The 18,374-nt window shown below is 36.5% G+C and overlaps 1 protein-coding gene across 1 annotated transcript in view; it reads right to left on the bottom strand.

Moving 5' to 3' along the window:
- Positions 1–1,649: 1,649 nt before the first annotated feature.
- The window catches only part of Stam (signal transducing adaptor molecule), a 55,367-nt gene continuing 38,642 nt past the window's right edge, over positions 1,650–18,374 (bottom strand). The window contains exons 10-14 of the mRNA XM_075970532.1: positions 13,559–13,646; positions 13,088–13,142; positions 12,198–12,351; positions 8,801–8,976; positions 1,650–5,983 (exon numbers count right to left, since the gene is read on the bottom strand). Coding sequence (XP_075826647.1) covers positions 5,722–5,983; positions 8,801–8,976; positions 12,198–12,351; positions 13,088–13,142; positions 13,559–13,646 — 735 coding nt within the window. The 3' untranslated portion in view covers positions 1,650–5,721. The remainder of the gene's footprint in view (positions 5,984–8,800; positions 8,977–12,197; positions 12,352–13,087; positions 13,143–13,558; positions 13,647–18,374) is intronic.

Raw genomic sequence — 18,374 nt, 5'->3', positions numbered from 1 at the left:
CCACACTGCACACTAGGACTAAGAATAAAATATCAACCCTATGCTACCTTTCTTCTGTGGTTTAAGTATACAAATACTCTCTATGCCCCTACACTGCAATGATGATTATGACTACAGCCAGTGCAGAACCAATAAAACAGGGCTACTGTAAAAAGAAAGCCCTCTGTCAGAGAGCGTATGTCCTGGCAGGAGTCTCATGGGAAAAGGCTCACTGGCTTGCCTAGAGCATCAGTATCACCAAAGGCTGTTCAGAAAGCAAGTTTCCACAGCTATGCTAGAATGTGCAATCCCAGTGCTGCCGTACCTGGTTCCACCACACATGCTCTGTCATCTACGTTAGCACAGGTTAACTGGCCTGAGTAGGTTACTCAGGACAAATAGCTGGGTATTTCAGACAGACGTAGAAGACTGGAAGCAGAGACTACAATTGATTCTGTAGGTACACGAGCACTGTAAATTCCAAGTAAGTAGAAGGCAGGTCTTGGAGGAATCACATAGCTGTGCAAGGTCATTCTCTTGAGAAAAGCTGTAACTCTGCTAAAGTACAGTCCTCTGAATTTCTAGGACAAAAACTGAAATTTCCACTTAATAGAGGAATGGACGTGTGTGCATGTTTGTGATATATATGTAAATATATCTACTCTTATGCCTAATGCAAAGTACTATCACTACCATCAAGCACTTCCTTTCCAAGAGCTCTTTATGACAGAAACTGTGACACACTTGCAGTGAAAGTTAATGCCACTATCTTACCTTGTGTTATCATGAATGGACTTGTTACCAGGAAGCCTCTTAAAAGTGAATTTATCTGTATCTTTGTTTACTTCTTCAGTTTTAGCAACCCCTTTGAATATGTATTCATTAGTTTTTCAGTAATTTTGGTTTAGACAAAAAGTAACCTATGTATGTTTTCTATTAATTTTCCACTTTAGATCTGCCCTACCTAGCAGATATTCTATACTATGAATTCAACCAAAAACCTTTTCAACTATCATATTTCTCTTTAAGATACACAATCATTTATAATGAATACATCCAAGAAACAGTAATTAGTTGTATTTTTTAATCCATCAACTGAACTAGGACTTAACCTCAAATCCTAACAATCTAATGGTACTCATTATTACATCTTGCACATGTCTGCAACTTCACTATGCTTTCCTCAACCTGACTTCAACTTGGTAAACAACTGGAGGAAATGAATACTTCTGATTTTTAAAAAAAGGGAGAACTTCCTTGCCCTTCAACATCCTGGTATTGGCATTAGGTTAAGGGGAAATCTTTTACAGGCAAACCAAATATATGTATCTGAAAATACAGTTTTTTTTTTTTTTTTTTTTTTTTTGGTTTTTTGAGACAGGGTTTCACTGTGGCTTTGGAGCCTGTCCTGGAACTAGCTCTGTAGACCAGGCTGGTCTCGAGCTCACAGAGATCCACCTGCCTCTGCCTCCCGAGTGCTGGGATTAAAGGCCGGCCACCTCTCACAGTACTGGGTAAATGCAAACGCAACTACATCTAGTTCTTTATATGCATTCTGGGGATTTGACCTCAGGTCCTCAAACTTGTGTGGCAAATGTTCTTACCTGCTGAGACATCTCCCAGTCTGTAGCTTCATTACGTCATGTAGGTTGTGATTAATCAATACATCCTTTAGGAATAAGAGTAACTTTAATGAGAACGGATTTTCAGATTTGGGTGGTAGATAAGTGCACAAAAATATATTTGATATTAAAAGTATAAAACCCAATATGAAGCTCCAGTTTCCATTTGGAATACCTATTTTAACTATACAGAGCTAATTTGGCTGTGTGATCTTTTGGTATGGATAACCTTGGTGTTTTTATTTACAATGCTTTTATAATAAAGCATAAAAATTAAACAAAATAATAAAAATTTCCACTGGACATTTAAAAATTAAGTTAAAGGATACTACAAAGAAACAAAAAATCTAGAATGAGGATGATTCTATGACACACTGCGGATCTTAAAAGTCAACATGAGTACAGAAAAATGACAATGGGTATTATCCAGATTAATCCCCGTTAATTAATTAACAGAGTAAAGGGACATTATATAGGTGACATATATTCCTGGAATGGATACTAGGCTGAAGAATGAAGCACATATATATATGACATGACATGGTCATGGAGAGTAACTATGGTAATATCTTAGGAATCACTGTCTGTTTTCCTGAACAGGAGAGTGGTTTACATTATATGGGAGGCTGTCCTTATTCTTATAGGAAACATGAAGTAGTCATGCATACAGCTTCCATTTGTAGCATTTTTATGCATTCAATAAAGTAGGTGTGTGTACACACATGTACATCTACATACAAATACACATGTACATAAATACACACAAGGACATAGAGCAAATGGCAGCAATAGTAAATGTAGAAGAAGGATGTTTGGGTAGTCAACATTTTACTCTTTCCGTCTTTGGTGCAGAAGCCTCTCTGTGCCGACGGCTGCTGGGTAAAGCACCACTCACAGCACCACCAATACAGTTGATATCACAAAGATAACTGAAAACACCACTTTAGATAGTTTCTTCTAGATATTCTTCACAATAAGAGATACAGGCGGTTATTAACCCCCAGAAACCAAAGAAACAAAAATTAAAAACCTAACAAAATCATTGGAAAACAACAAATGAATCAAAATTTCAAACTTAAGTTTTGTTATGTTAAAAGCTTTAACAGGAAGCTATTATTATTATTATATAATTGGTAAGTAAAATGAGGTTAACAGGCAAGAAAAACAAAACTGGTTTTAATGTATTTTGGGTGAAAAGTTGACCAATTATACCAACAAACCTCATATTAGAAAAAAAATTCTACAATTTATTAGAGTTGCACAGTTTACTATGTAGGACATTAATCTAACACAAACTTAAGCACTGGACAAAGGATATTTTCAAATTTAATGAGGCAGATGTCACACATGTAAGTCCTCTATATTAGAAATGAATGATGCTGATTTATTGAGCAAGTAATTAAAGCAAAGAGGAAAGAAAAAATATTTCAGAAGTAATTAATAAGGGCATCTCTGGGCACATATTAGAAAAATGTTCATCCCCAAGTAGGGGGTGACAGGTAACAGTGACAGAAGATAAAGGGTCAGGAATGTCTATAAAATCATCAGTGCATGGCACAAGGCACACTGACATGATCACATCCACTGCTGCACAGGGCCTGCAGCACAGGACAGGGCCTGCAGCTGCACAGGGCCTGCAGCTGCACAGGGCCTGCAGCACAGGACAGGACCTGCAGCTGCACAGGGCCTGCAGCACAGGACAGGGCCTGCAGCACAGGACAGGACCTGCAGCACAGCACAGGGCTACACTTTGCTCATTTAGCTGTCACTTTCATAGAAACACTTCCCAAACTTAAAAAGAATAAACCAAAAAGTTTCTTCATAGACATTTACTCTACAGATACTCTGATTTAAAATTTTTCATTGACAGCTATCCATATTTTGATACCACTACAAACAGCTGTCAATGAAAATTTTGTTGTTGTTGTTTGGTTTTTCAGACAAGGTCTCATCATGTAGCCTGGGTGGCATGGAACTCACTTTTTCAACTAGGCTGGCCTCAAACTCACAGAGCGATCTACCTGTCTCTATCTACCTCTGAGTGCTAGACTTCGTGTATAATTTATCACACACAGTAAAGATTATCTCGAAATGCAACTTGCATGGGATTTAAAAAACAAAACTATTTGTGATCCCAATTAGCCCATCTACCCTCGTCGTGCCACTTGAAGGTGAAAGGCCGGTGCTTCATTTTCACTGGAACTTTTCTACCAAGGATTTGCACGCTTAGCCAAGTAAAGTCACTTAGACAAAGTCAATCACTCATTCAACTCTTTATACACTCTACTACATGATAAAAAATATATATGCACTGCAAAATTGGTAACTTTTTTCATTTTGCCATTAATGAACTTATAGAAGCATACTAAAAAATATTTTGTTGATGTTTTAACACAAAGATATCAAAAATTAAAGTGGGAATATAGTTGTAAATAGGAACTTATTAAAATGAAAATATACAATATGACTTAGAGGAAAGTATATCACTTAAACCATATTTAAATTGGAACAAAAGATTATAGATAGTCTAACTGCTAGCAAGGTTTTATTTAAAAATATCTAAAATGTGACACATAAATTAAAAACTTAACTTTACTATTTGATGATGACATACTTTAAACTCAAGTAAAATTAAGGGTGAAAAAGAGCTTTAAATATGAACCTGTGAATTAATCACTCTTAAGATTATCTGCCAAAGATGGAAGTCATTTGTCAAAAAGGAAATAGACGAGTCTTGGAAATGAAAATGTAATTTGCATTCTCAAGAGGAAAATTTAGTTCTATTAGTTAAATATGGTACCAAAATTTTAGATTATTTAAGTACTGGTATAGTACAACCAGGGAAATATAAATATTTATGACTAAAATATCAGTGGAAAACCTATTTGTATTGATTAAAATAATTCATTAAAATTACTCCTAAATAAGAAGCAAAAGCAATGTCAATTGAACTACAAATGAGACAGAGACAGACAGAGGGAAAAACTTAAAACTCCAGTTTGAAACTTAATAATAAATATATAAACTATTAAAAAAAAAGTCAGGAATATAAATTACTTTCAAACACCTACTTATAGCCATTTTAATGAGAATTGAAAGATACAATGTGTCAAAGACATATCTTAAAAAACTAGTGGGGTAAGACAAGTGAATCAAATTTTGTTTTGATCTTAAAAATTACAAGAGACTCTGAAAACGTAGTGTTAGTTCATTTTTTTCCCAGTTGAAAACTTTCTATGCATTGCTTCTATCTTTGGTGTCACTGCTACCAAAAAACCAGAATACCGCTTTAAAACCTAATCACCACATTCAACTAGGGAAAAGTAAAATCAATATTACTTCTTTAAAAATAATATATAAAGACTAATTTTTGTCTCATGGTCCACAATACCTGGAACACCATGCCAGAATACAAAAGTTTAAAGGGAACATTATTCTCTTCTAACTGCACCAAAAATGTGGCTACTGTATGCTGGTGTGATGACAGCCAGCAGTGGGCAGAAGCTACAGAAAGACATAACATACATAGGTTTTGCTCACCATCAGTAAAGAAAGGTTCAATTTAATGTGACACTACAACAGGACAACAATGCCTTCGGGTCAATGTGCTACAACTTGATTCTCTTGCAGCTTAAAGAGATAGTGTACTTAAATTTACACAAAACATTAGCAAACATGGTAGTTGTTCATGATTAAAATAAAACAGCAATGTAAATTAATTTAACACAGTGTTAAATATATTCACATGATCACCACTGTAATTCAAATGGTCACTAATGACGTTACATGTCAATATATGTACATAACATTTGCCACAGCAGTTTTTGAACTTTTGAGTGTTGCAGACCAGGTAATTTTACAAGACAATAATCTTGTAACGATTCTTCATATTATGAAAGGAAATAAATGTTGTAAGTAGTTTCATTCCTCTGGGGGAGGGGCGGACCTCTAAAAAGTCAGTGCAAATCGAAGATAGTTCTAACTTCTTGAGTATTTGAACTTGTTGACCAAGACAGATTCCTATGAGCTGAGGAAAAACAAATCTTAGGATGTTAATGAATCTCCTAACATTGTCAATGGCATTCAGCAGAAAACATGCCACCAAGAGGAACATCAAGTCCTATAGCAGAGCCTTCTGAGAATATGCTTGCTGTGGCTGAGGTGGCTGTTGGCTTCCTCCTCCTTGAGGCAGGGCTGATGATGTTAAAGTATAGTTTGGCACCTGGGATATATTAGGTCCTGCGTTCTGGTATATGGTGACATCAGCAGGCACAGGTACAGCAGCAGGAATAGGTACAGGTACAGCAGCAGCAGCAGCAGCAGGACTATATATTGAAGCCTGACTGGGATACGAGTTTCCTTGAACAGAACTAACCATTGCACTGTGGAGGGAGGAAAACAATTAGCTAAACTAAATAATGAATTGTATACCCATTCAGATATAAACATGAAAACTATTAAACATCCACTTACATACATTTGATAATTTATTAAAGTGTCACACACTGTTATGTAAGCACTGGGATACTATGAAGGAAGAAAAGTTTCTACTATTAAAGAACTTGTATTTTGGTAGGAGAAAGAAAAGACAATAAATTTATAGTATGTTAATGGTTATAGTCACAGTGAAGAAACCAGAGCATGGTAAATAGTACCAGTGGTACCTGGGACAAATGATTCTTATTTATGTAGGGTGCAAGGGGGGAGGCCTTTCAGACTAAGGCGTCATTTAAGGAAAGATCTTAGGAAAGCACAGGAACCATTAGCAGCAGTCTAGAAAAGAACACATTAGGCTAAGGAAAAGAAGCCTTTGAGGTTCTAGAATGCGCTACGTTCAAGACACAGAAAGGAGGCCAATGCAACTGTAGCAGATGAGCAAACAGCACAGAGATTAAGTGGCAGGGGAGAGAAGGGGCTGCAGAAGATTCAGTGAGTACCTTAGAAGTCACAGAGCTACGCTTGTGAGTGAAGGGAAACACACACTTGGTGTTTTTTGAGGAGAATGAGATATGACTTGTATTTTGACAGGCTCATGGGAGTGGGAACAGATGTGAGAATGGCAGGTGTCCAGAGTCACAGTGGAGACAGAAGAGAAGAGTCACACCCTACTCTGAAGAAAGTGCCATTGAAATCTGACAATGGACCAAGTAGTCTAGAATGTCTGGTTTTATAATTGATAAAAAATAATTGCAATGGCAACTTACTAAAAGGAGAAAATGACACCTTGGACTATAGCTGACTGGAACAAGAGAAGCATGGGCAAGAAGAAAGAATGGTTTGGACACCAAGATGTCTAAAAGACACAAGAAAACAGTCTGTAGTCCCAGGGGAGAGCAGGAGTCAAAACAGACACCAAGAGTCCTCATTCAGAGGACCTTTAGGAAATGGCTGAGCAGAACAGAGCAGTCCATATAATGGGCGGGCCCAAGACTTCTAGATATAAAGGTGCATTTGGCAAGGGCAAATGAGGAGCAGGAAGCAAAAAGGGAAACCAAGTGACAATGGACTGAAACACATTAAAAATAGGGAAGGGAATGTGTAAAGCAGCGTAGGAGACTTGCAAAATGATGACAGAATCTGGCAACATGGATATCAGCAGCATCTTGACAGAACAGTTTTAATGCATTAGTGAGATGACCATCTCCCTATTTCCCTAAAAGTACAACAGCCTAAGGGCACCCCCCACACACACAACAGCAATTTCCAGCACATCTACCTGTGACCATACCTGATGAGCATCTACATCCTTATGTGCCTGACCTTACATGCAGTGAAACATTAATGCTGCCGCTGAAGGAACGTATGTGCACTCTACAGGTGCTTTCTGTAGGGCATGCTCTTTAAATGTTTGCGCTTCTTGTTCTCTAGTTAGTTCTTAGCTTGGATTCATTTTCTCTAGAACATTTTTGCCTTCCTTCATCGCTATCTGTTGCTCCTCGGTGCCATTAGATCCTGCTTGCACATCTGTCATTGTTTTGTGGATGACAGGATCAGAGAGAGATTACACTGGAGAAAATGATGAGGACTACAGAATGAATGGACCAGAGTCTTCATGGATGAGCAACTCATTTTTATGTAGTAATAGACAGACTGATTCATAATGAACAAAAAGCTGTGCAGCCATGATGATAAGGTAAGAAATTATTAGTATCCAAGGATAACATCAAGATATTAATGGAAAAGATTTATTTTGGAGATTAGTAAATAGCTATATATTAATTGTCAAGATAAACAGACAATACAGAGGAGAAATAAGAAAACAGAGCTTGTATAAACTGCAGGGTTTAGCCTTGGCTATCAGGTAAACAGTGGAACTGTGAACTGAGAAGAGTATAATATAAAGGGAGAAAGCAAGTGTTTACAGGACATTTAGTACATTCCCAGAGCATATTAATGACATACTACACTGTGAGAAAGAATTTCAGTATGGAGGCAATGTGGCAATCTCTGGAGCCAGAATGCCTTGTTTTGGATCTTAGCTATGTGGAACCTTAGTCCACATCTCAGTTTCCCATTAACAAAATGGAGGGGCCAATGTATAGGTTATTTTAAGGAGTAAGTCAGTCAATAGTGTTAAATATAAAGCATGGAACTGGATCTTCACCATACCCTCTGAGTTCTAGGCTTCATTACCTTAACGTCACTTTAGCACCCTAAACATGACAACCTGTTTTAAAGCTCACGACTCTGTGGAAGGGTGCTACAACAGTGAGGTGCATATAGAAGCATTTGCAGACACTACTGCTTTCTATAAAGTGTGCCTGTGCTACCTAGAAACACTGTGCTAGTGAACTCTTAAAAAATCTAGCTTTTGGGGCTGGAGAGATGGCTCAGAGGTTAAGAGCACTGGCTGCTCTTCCAGAGGTCCTGAGTTCAATTCCCAGCAACCACATGGTGGCTCACAACCATCTGTACTGAGATCTGGCGCCCTCCTCTGGCGTGCGGGCATACATCGAGGCAGAATGTTGTATATATAATAAATAAAATCTTTAAAAAAAAAAAAAAGAAAAAATCTAGCTTTTCTTGCTGTAAGGAAAATAATTAGGCTGGCTTCTTACAAAACCCACTGTACACTACAGACGGGGAAGTCTGAACAACAATGCCAGCCTCCAGTTTTTCTTATCTCAGTTGTGATTAAAGACAATGGGAGCCAATTAAAGAATTTTAACATGAACCCCAATAACCAATAATCAAATTACTTTGGGTAAGAAGCATGGGTTTGCTGACTAGGAAGAGCAGAGTTTGCAGAGGGTGGAACTGCTCCCTGGCTGATGGAAGAGAGTTGCTCTGGGGGCAGACTGTAGCTCTGGAGATGGCTCATCTGTGCACTCCCCGTAACCAGGTAGGTACCACTTTGAGCAGGTCCCGGATATACCTACAAAAGGTAATAAGGAAACATTCCATTATACAATTTTAATGCCTATTCCAAATTTATTCAGCAGAGGCATTCAAATACAAAAATAGCAAACATTACTCCTTTAGAACTTCTTTTAAATGTTATTGTACCAGTTGGAATTTTATGAAAAACAGTTTTTGGTAGACTGATGATTTTTAATCTTATTAAAAGTATATGTGTGTTTTCAGGAATGTGTGTGTATGTATGAGTAGGTGGGAGCATGAGGAGGCAGGCTGATGTCAGATGCCTTCCTGAATATTTTCCACCTTCTAACAGCCAGGGTCTCTCATTTGAACACAAAGATCACCTAATTGGGTACTACAGCTAGACAGCTTGCTCTGTAGATCCCTTCTATATGTCCACACGCTGGGATTACAGGCAGGCTACTATGTCCAGTTGACATTTACAAGAGAGTTGGGAATCATCCAGTCTGGCAAACACTTTACCACTGAACCAACTTCCTATTGCAAATTTTTATTTTTAAGTATTACATGAACAGATTTTAATTTCACATAGAAGCAGTAAAGAAATACATCTTATACTAAAATAACCTCTACATTAAATTAATGATATAGTTTCCATGTTGATCTTTCAAAAGGTCTTTTTAATTTCTGTTCTGGTTTGTTTGGTTTTTTTGTCTGTTTTTTTGAAGGTGGGAGTTGGGGGGAGTATGGAGGTGGGAGGATCTAGGGAAGAAAAAAACATGATCAGAACTGCATGAAAAAGTTTTAATATATGAGAATCACAACACTTTGGAAGTATACTTGAATCCATTGTTTTAGAGCCCCAGACTGTATTTACAACTCACATTTTAGAAACTAATTTAATGAATAGAGAACATACTAACTTCTGAAGATATGGGTTAAGAAATGCTCTTATAAGGTCCAGAGAGTCTGGTGTAGTATTCAAATCTATAGGTTTAGAATGAAGCCACAAAGCAAAAATAAATGTCTGTGAGACAAATGGAGGGGCTGTGTCTAGACAAAAACAGGCAGCAGGCTGGGCTTGTTTGCCAATTCTTATATCTAAAAGCTGTTCTTTTTGTTGTTGTTGTATTTAAATGTAAAGAAACAGAAGTTCCATTTTTTTGTTTTTCCTGAAGAAGATTGGTTGCAATCCTGACTGGCTTGGTACAGCCAATGTGGTACAGGCTGGCCTTAGACATGCAGCAACCTCCTGCCTCTGCCTCATCCTGTATGTTGGGATTATGCACTGTCATATGCTCAGCCAACCTTTTTAGCAATTAGCTTACCAGTATGAGCCACCAAGGCTGATTGAAATCTTAAACAGTCTGTCTTCAAACATTCTTTTAGTTACTGTTAAAGTCTGTTTATATATTTGAAAAGACATTCTACTGTATACATTGTATAAAAATTCTCATGTGCTAAGAAATTAACACAATCACCATGAAACCAATCACCCTCTATTTCACTAAATGTAACAGATGCACATCAGAATCCCAAAGGTCTCCATTATAAGCACAGCTAAACAAGTTCTCACGGCTACATTTTATTATTCTTTGAAAATTCAATGTGAAACCAGTGACAGACACTATTAAACAGGTGCCATTCAAGCTCCTGATTCTCCACTTGAGGGTGGAGAATTCATCCTCCTGAAGATTGTAGCTTCTTGTTTCATGGGAAATGGGTCATAAAAGAAAATCTGAGCTAAGTTTTGGCTGCTCTAAGTGGACAAACAGACTAATTATACCTAAAACTTGATCAACTGATGGCCCAGGGGGCTCTTAAACAGTCTTGGGTGGAAAGAGGAAAAGGCGTTCCATGTTGAACACATGTAGGATAATGGAAGGAGGAGCAGTTTCCCCATTAAAGCCGCTCTGAGTGTACACATAAATATTCTATTTTGTAGGTGTTCAACAGTTTCTCATTTTTCTCACGCATTTAGGTCCTCCTTTTACAGGTAAGTAAACATTCACTTTTTGTTTAAAACAATTTTTTTAGTCACTGGAAATGGTACATTTTACTTTGGGGGCTTTTTATCACAGAGTACTAAAACATGACTGACATACAAAGGGCTGCATATATTTAGTGAATCCAACTTAATGAGCTAGAGATAAATATATAACACCCTTAAAAACGTAATTATAATCTATGTCATAAACATATCCGTAACTCAAGGTTGACTCTCACCCTCTTCAATAAGCACACTTAACCTGGGCTGGAGAGATGGCTCAATGGTTAAGAGTATTGGCTGTTCTTTTAGAGAATCCAGGTTCAATTCCCAGCACCCACATGACAGCTCACAATGGTCTGTAATCCAACTCTAAGTGATTCAACACCTTCATACAAAATGTAAATGCAGGCAAAACACTAATGCACACAAAGTAAAAATAAATCTTAACCAAAAATAATACTTAACCTAAGTAGTTCAGTGTAAAAAACTGTAGACACTCAGAAGAATATTAGATTTTTTAAAAAAAAATTATAGAAGATATGAAGGTTTATTTATTTTTATTTTTTTCTGAAGGTTTATTTTTAATAATTTATTTATTTAGTTTTATTTTATGTGCATTTGTGCTTTATCTGGATGTTGAATCTCCTAGAGTTGGTGTTACAGATGGTTGTGAGCTGCCACATGGGTGCTGGAAATTGAACTATCTTTTGGAAGAACAACAAGTGGTCTTTAACCACTAAGCCTGAAACTTTATAATATGAACCTAAACTTTAAAGGCTTTGATACTACAGGTCTAGGATAGGATCAAAATACCTTTACTAAAATAAAAAGCGTTAAGGGGAAACTACTTAGTGGGTAATTTTGCTACTTATACCTGTAGAAGGAAAAAATTAAAAATGCATATATGTATATATATATACTAGTATATTCAGTATTATATATTTGCAAATTTAAAAATTCTATTAACTTTTTTATTGTAAACATTATGCTGAAGAAATTACACATTTGAGGCTGGAGAGATGGCTCAGTGGCTCAGCGGTTAAAAGCACATCCTGCTTCTAGGGAACCCAAGTTCAGTTCCCAACACCCACATTAGACAACTCAAAATCAGCTGTAAATCCAGCTACAGGGTAAACAACACCCTTTTCTGGCAAACAAGGGGCTCAGAACATACATGTGGTATACACACACACACACACTCATGCATTTTACACAAACAGACATTCTAAACCATCTCAAGTATATTCAAGAATTTGAATAACACACCTGGGCTTTACAAAACATACCTGGGAACCAGAAACACCAGATGGCTGCATATAATACTGCTGATTCTGTAATTTTGCATACATAGAATACATTGGATCTTCATTCATTAATTTCGTATACAATGAGAGAGCTTCCATCACCTTCACATTTAGTTCTGAGAGTTCTGAATGTTTTCTGAAACATTACACAATAATTTGATTGCTAAATGACACAATGCTCTTAATAGTGACTCTAAATACCAACAGATGGGACAAAAAGACCCTTCTCCCTTGGCTCTTGGGCAACAGAAACATGTTTTTAGGTTAGATCCCATGCTGGACTGTACCTGCAACTATTTAGATTTCTTCATTTATCAACAGATGCAGCCTGTGGGCTCTGGTAATGCCGGTTTAGTAAGCACAATGATATAAAAAAAAAAAGGAAGATGGAGAAGCCTTGCTTTTCAAGAAAGGGCAAATGAGTCTAAATCCTCACATCAAGGTACGAACAGTGAATAAAGAATGGTTCTTTAAAGTACTGTCTCTGTGTGTGGTGTATATCACAGCTGTATGCACACACAGAAGCCTGAGACACATTGGGTTATTTTCTCTATGGCTCTCTACCTTTAGTTCTGAGTCAGGATCTCTTACTGAACTTGAAGCTCATCGATGCACCTGGGCTGGGCAGGGGTCCTCAGGGATCTGCCTATCTGCCTATCTTCCTTCCTCTCCCCACCCTCACTGCCCTGGCTGGATTTATAGGCATGCACCACCATGTCCTGCTTTTTTACATGGGCTTCAATGACCAAACTGGGGTCCTTGTGGTTATGTGGCAGGCAGTTTACCATGTGAGCACCTTTATAAAATGGCAGTTTACTGAAATGGTTTCAGAGAGAAAGATACACAACTTAAATACAGTACAAGTTCTTTACCTATCAATATCTTCCAGTTTTTCATCAATGAGAGGTCCCATCTGGTGACACATCGCTAAGATGGCAATTTTTGGAGAAATAAGAAAAGACAAGAAAAGAAAGTAAACTTCTGAAAAATGCTCATTAAAGAAATGAAAAGTTTAATGTGAAGTAATAAAAATATTAATTATCTCTGGTCAATAAAACCCAAAATTCATTTTCTCAAAGTATAATGGTGACAGTTTAAAAATACTGATTTCAAGGGTTTTATTTCTTCGTAAGACTTTAAAGTACTGAATAAAATAATCTGAATAGCAAGGTTTGTGATTTCAACTCCTACTCAGGATTTAAACAACACATGAAAGGTGAGACAGGTACAGGAAGAAGGTGTAATGTTTGTTTCTAAGATGACTCTCAAAAGCCAGCCAGGAGCAATATTATAAGATCTCTGGGTATTCTTTGCTTGCAAGGTAGGTAGAAAATGAGGTTTACCTTCCAGATGAAGTAGCTCTGGTAAGTCTGGTTGATTATCACTGGGATCTGTACTTTGCAACATCTGTAACAACTGGTCCATTTTATCCTAAAGAAATTAAATAGCTATTGTCAAAAGCAAGCAATCTCTATGAAACATTATGTTCTTACTTTGATAACTTAATCACAGATAGAAAATTTTTATTTTTATTTTTTTTTCCAAGACAGGGTTTCTCTAGCTGTCCTGGAACTCACTTTGTAGACCAGCCTGGCCTCAAACTCAGAGATCCACCTGCCTCTGCCTCCAGAGTGCTGGGATTAAAGGCATGCGCCACCACCACCCACCTTCAGATAGAAATTCTTACAGTTCATAGTTAGGAATGTTAATTTCCCTTTCTGTGTTTAGCATCTTATGTATTCCCTTTAGCACCCGCAAAACCAGACCCTTGTATGCTATTAGTAGGCACTTTTTAAAATGTTCAAATGAGAACAGGACCATCCATTTAAACTTACTGGATATAATTCCTCCAATCTCTTATACATATCATGTTAAAGAATTTCTCTTTGTTTTGGAGCAGCTGTAGCTTAGGCACACAACAGTTGGAGCACCCTCTCAAGACAGTCTGCTGTGACTAACACTCAGTCATTACGTCTCGCCAGGGAGTAGGACAGCTGCTCCACAGGCAGAGCCCAGGCCTTTCACAGCTGTTCCTCTAAGTGGAGCTCTAAAATTTAATCTGTTCTCTTCCTATCAACTTTCAGTTTGTCATAAAAGAAGAAAAGAAGCTTGTAGCTTATTCTTGTTTGTGTGTGGGAAAAGATGGATAATATCCCAAACCACTTACTTGGCTCTATTTCAGAATCCTTTAGTACTTAGGACTAAAGAAACTAAAAAAAAGGCAGCTGCATAAACAGACCCATGCATTATACAAGAGACATTTTTTAAATTTACCAAATTCTATGGAAACTATTAAAAACTCTTTTCACTCAAATTTCTATATAGTGATGTTATTACACGTAGGTACACACAGCTAATAATTTAAAGACTACAAGTTCTAAGTAAAATTATTACTCAAGCACAGACTCTCGACTGTTTGAGAGATGAATGGTTAGACTGGAAGTAGAGGAAAGCTCCTGTTAAGTCAAGTGAATTCTGTATTTAAAATGGGTATTCTTTCAAGGTAAAAGACTCATGTTCATCTCCTATTAATACAACGTGGTTTCTATATGAGCCACAACTGAGTACTCAGACATTCTTTCTGTAATGCAATCTGGCCAAGCAGAATTTTCCTTGACCCAGTTGGACTCCTCAGTACTTAGCACTCGTCCACACTCTTGTTTCTCTTAAAGAGAAAGCAGCAGCACCACCATTTAGACCAGGCTGGAGATGGGGCTCACTAGATTACTTGCCAGTCATGTACAAGACTGGCTTCTGGCCCCCAGGATCATAAAGACAAACAATTGTTTTTAAAACAGTAATTCCAAATTGATCATTTTTCTTTAACTCACTACCTCCTACAAAATTTTATATAGTAATATCTAGAAAACTATATAAAACTTCTTTAAAATAAAAGTATGTACATAAATTGGCAATACTCTGTGAAATTCATCTATAAGCATTAATGATTTCTACTAGTATATAATGGGCTAAAGTAACAACGTTCAAATTTAAAATAATCAAATGAGCCAGGATTCAAGGTCATTCATATATTTAGATTGTTACAGGTGAAAATAATGGGAAGAGTACCACTGAGTTATTGCTATCATTTCTGAGTGCTATAACAGGAATGCTAAGTAGCTTATTAAAAACTATTTTTAGGGGCTGAAAAGAAGATTCAACATTTGAGAACACTAGCTGCTCTTTCAGAGGACCCACATTTGATTCTCAGCACCCATATGGCAGCTTGCAACTATCTATTATTCCAGTTCCAGGGAAACCCAATGCCTCCTTCTGGCCTCTGTGGGCACCAGGCATCTAAGTGGTTGGTGCAAAGACATAAATCTGGGCAAAATACCCACACATGTGAAGTAAAATAAAATTTTAAAAATTGCATTTAATAATCTATTAGCTAGCAATTCACTGTGTTCTGCTCATCATTTTTGTTGTTGTTGCAAAAATGTGTGAAACCATTTGAATTGTCATTACCACCACCAATATTTGGAAATGCTGCTAGAAATTAATGCACCACAGTAAGGCTCAACATGGGCATAGGATGAGGCTTTCATCTGTATAGTGGAGAAAGAAACTTTAAAAGAAGAGAAAGAAAATGGAAAATGATGGCAGGAAGTGGTCTAAAGCACATCAACCTCTAATACAAGAAACTAACACAAGAAAATGAAGTTCTGAAGAGTGTTCTACACTGATCTATACCAGGGACCAGATAGTAAACATGAGGACTATACAATCTCTTCAGTAACTTTAGTACAAAGGCAGTAAGAAAATACACATGTAGGTATGTATGTAATACAACTACATAAGAATGTCATTATATTTCAAATTTGGCCTGCTGGGGACAGCATCTTGTATGGCTTACTAATTCCATCATTTAATACCATTTACTAAGTTAATTCAATACAATGTTGATATTACTATTCAAAACAAGTAATACTATTAATAACTTGGAATATAAAAATATAACAGCACAGGCTGAAAAGATGGCTCAGTGACAGAGAACGGTTGCTTTTCCAGGGGACCAGAATTCAATTCCCAGCACTCACATGGCAGCTGACAACTATCTGTAAATCCTGTTCTAAGGAGACAGAAATTGTCTTCCGGTCTTCACAGGCCCACGGTGCTCAGATTTACATACAAGCAAAAAACATCCATACACATAAAAATGATAAATTTAAAAAATATACAGCTGCAAACATGATTCATGATAAAAATGTAGTAATAGCAAAGATTTCTATGCAGCTTGGGGAATTGACATATTAATTGAATTCCGAAGATGCCAAGTTTGGGTTGGAGACACAGCCCAGTAGTAGAGGGCTGGCCTTACAAGCACAAAGTTCTAGGCTCAATTCCAGCACTATAAAACAAACACACACACCAACAAGTTAACCTAACTCCAAACACTACTGTTAAACTAAAAACTGATAAAACTAAGTGTATTTTCAAATACAACCACTGAAAATAATTAGTTTCAGATTAACAATGACATATGGACAGATTTAAAGTAAAATTAATATAAGCTTTTCCCAAAGACTCAAATGTGTTCAATCCAAGGAAGAAGCAAAACTTATTTCACTGATCTGGTTTATTTAGTAGTAATTTAAAGGCAGCTTCATTTGAAAACCAGCAAGTTTGTTTTATTCTTTCAACAGACAATAAGTGTTCCATAGTCTGTAATGGACAAGCAATTTTAATGACTGTTCAGTATCTGAAAAAGCAGATATTCTCTTTCAAAAATAGACATCATATTCAATAAAACATGTATTTGTCTTCTTAAGTAAAATGCTGACCAGAAGTGGTACACTAACCAGAGCAGTTGACCAAGATCAATTATATTTCAGAGCTGTAAAGAATGTTTGATTACTTCCATTTTTTATAAAAGTCTGAAAACTGAAGAAAATAATTTATAAATTTAGTAGTTGAACCTGACTTCAAACTCAGGAAATCTTGTTTCACAGGCATTTCCTTAAGGTAGGATTTTAATTTTATAGCATTTATTTATTATAATTTGACTTCTTTGAGTTAATTATGCGTATTGTTTAGTAACATTTCCTCAGATGTGGTTTACAACTCTTCAAACTTTGTAGATTTCCTCTTCAATCAAATGGTTGTTTTGAAATACAGAAATTCTAAACATTATTTTGAGTGAGGTAACCTAGACACAGAAAGACAATTATCTCATATACTCATTCATTGGTGGTTTTTAAACATAAAGCAAAGAAAACAAGCCTACAAACCACAATCCCAGAGAAACCAGACAACAATGAGGACACTAAGAGAGATTCACATAGATCTAATCTACACGGGAAGTAGAAAGTAGAAAAAGACAAGGTCTCCTGAGTAAATAGGGATCTTGGGAGAGGGTTGAAGGGGGAAGGGAGAGGCAGGGAGAGGAGCAGAGAAAAATGTAGAGCTCAATAAAAAAGAAAAAAAAAAGACATCTATCAAACAAAAATAATATTGTAACTGTGGTATGCTTTTAACTTTCTCGTTAAAAATAACAAATGTAAACAAAGCTTGTACCTATATGATGACTCAGAACTATAATCCCAGCAACTGGGAGGCTGAGCCAGGAAGACTGCTTTGAGATCAAGGGTAGCCTGGACTACACAATGAATTCCAGAGAAACCTGAATTACAGAGTTGTTCTATCTCAAAAAAAAGGAGTTTAAATATATGTGTAGCTGCATGTTAAATTTTAAAATGTGTACCCAAAATACTTAAATTGTTAAAAGATCTGATTCTTTAAAGTGTGGTAATATAATTTAGTTTTCCCACATTTGGGTTTACTTGCTTCCTTGAAAATAATTCAAATAAACTCTGAAAACTCCCTTTACAAATGATCTAATAAAAGAAAATTGCCAACTTAAAAAAAAAAGATACAGAAATTGTAGCGTTTAGTATGATCCCATGTGCTTATTTTTGCTGCTATTGTCCATGTTTTGGGCATCATATCTAGAAAAACAAATCATCATCCAGGCTAAAATCAAGATCAATTTTACCGTGCTTTCTTCTGGGACTTTTAATTTCAGATTTTACACTGAAGTTTTTCTTATCCATTATAAGCTAAGTTTTTAATAAAGTATAAGGTAAAGTTTAGTTTCAATAAAATGTTAACAAAATCATAAAATAAAAAAAGCAGGTATTCTCACAAAGCATCAACAAA

The sequence above is a fragment of the Microtus pennsylvanicus genome, chromosome 4, assembly GCF_037038515.1.
Source record: "Microtus pennsylvanicus isolate mMicPen1 chromosome 4, mMicPen1.hap1, whole genome shotgun sequence".
Lineage (NCBI taxonomy): Eukaryota > Metazoa > Chordata > Mammalia > Rodentia > Cricetidae > Microtus > Microtus pennsylvanicus.
This window is presented reverse-complemented; position numbering and strand designations above follow the sequence as displayed.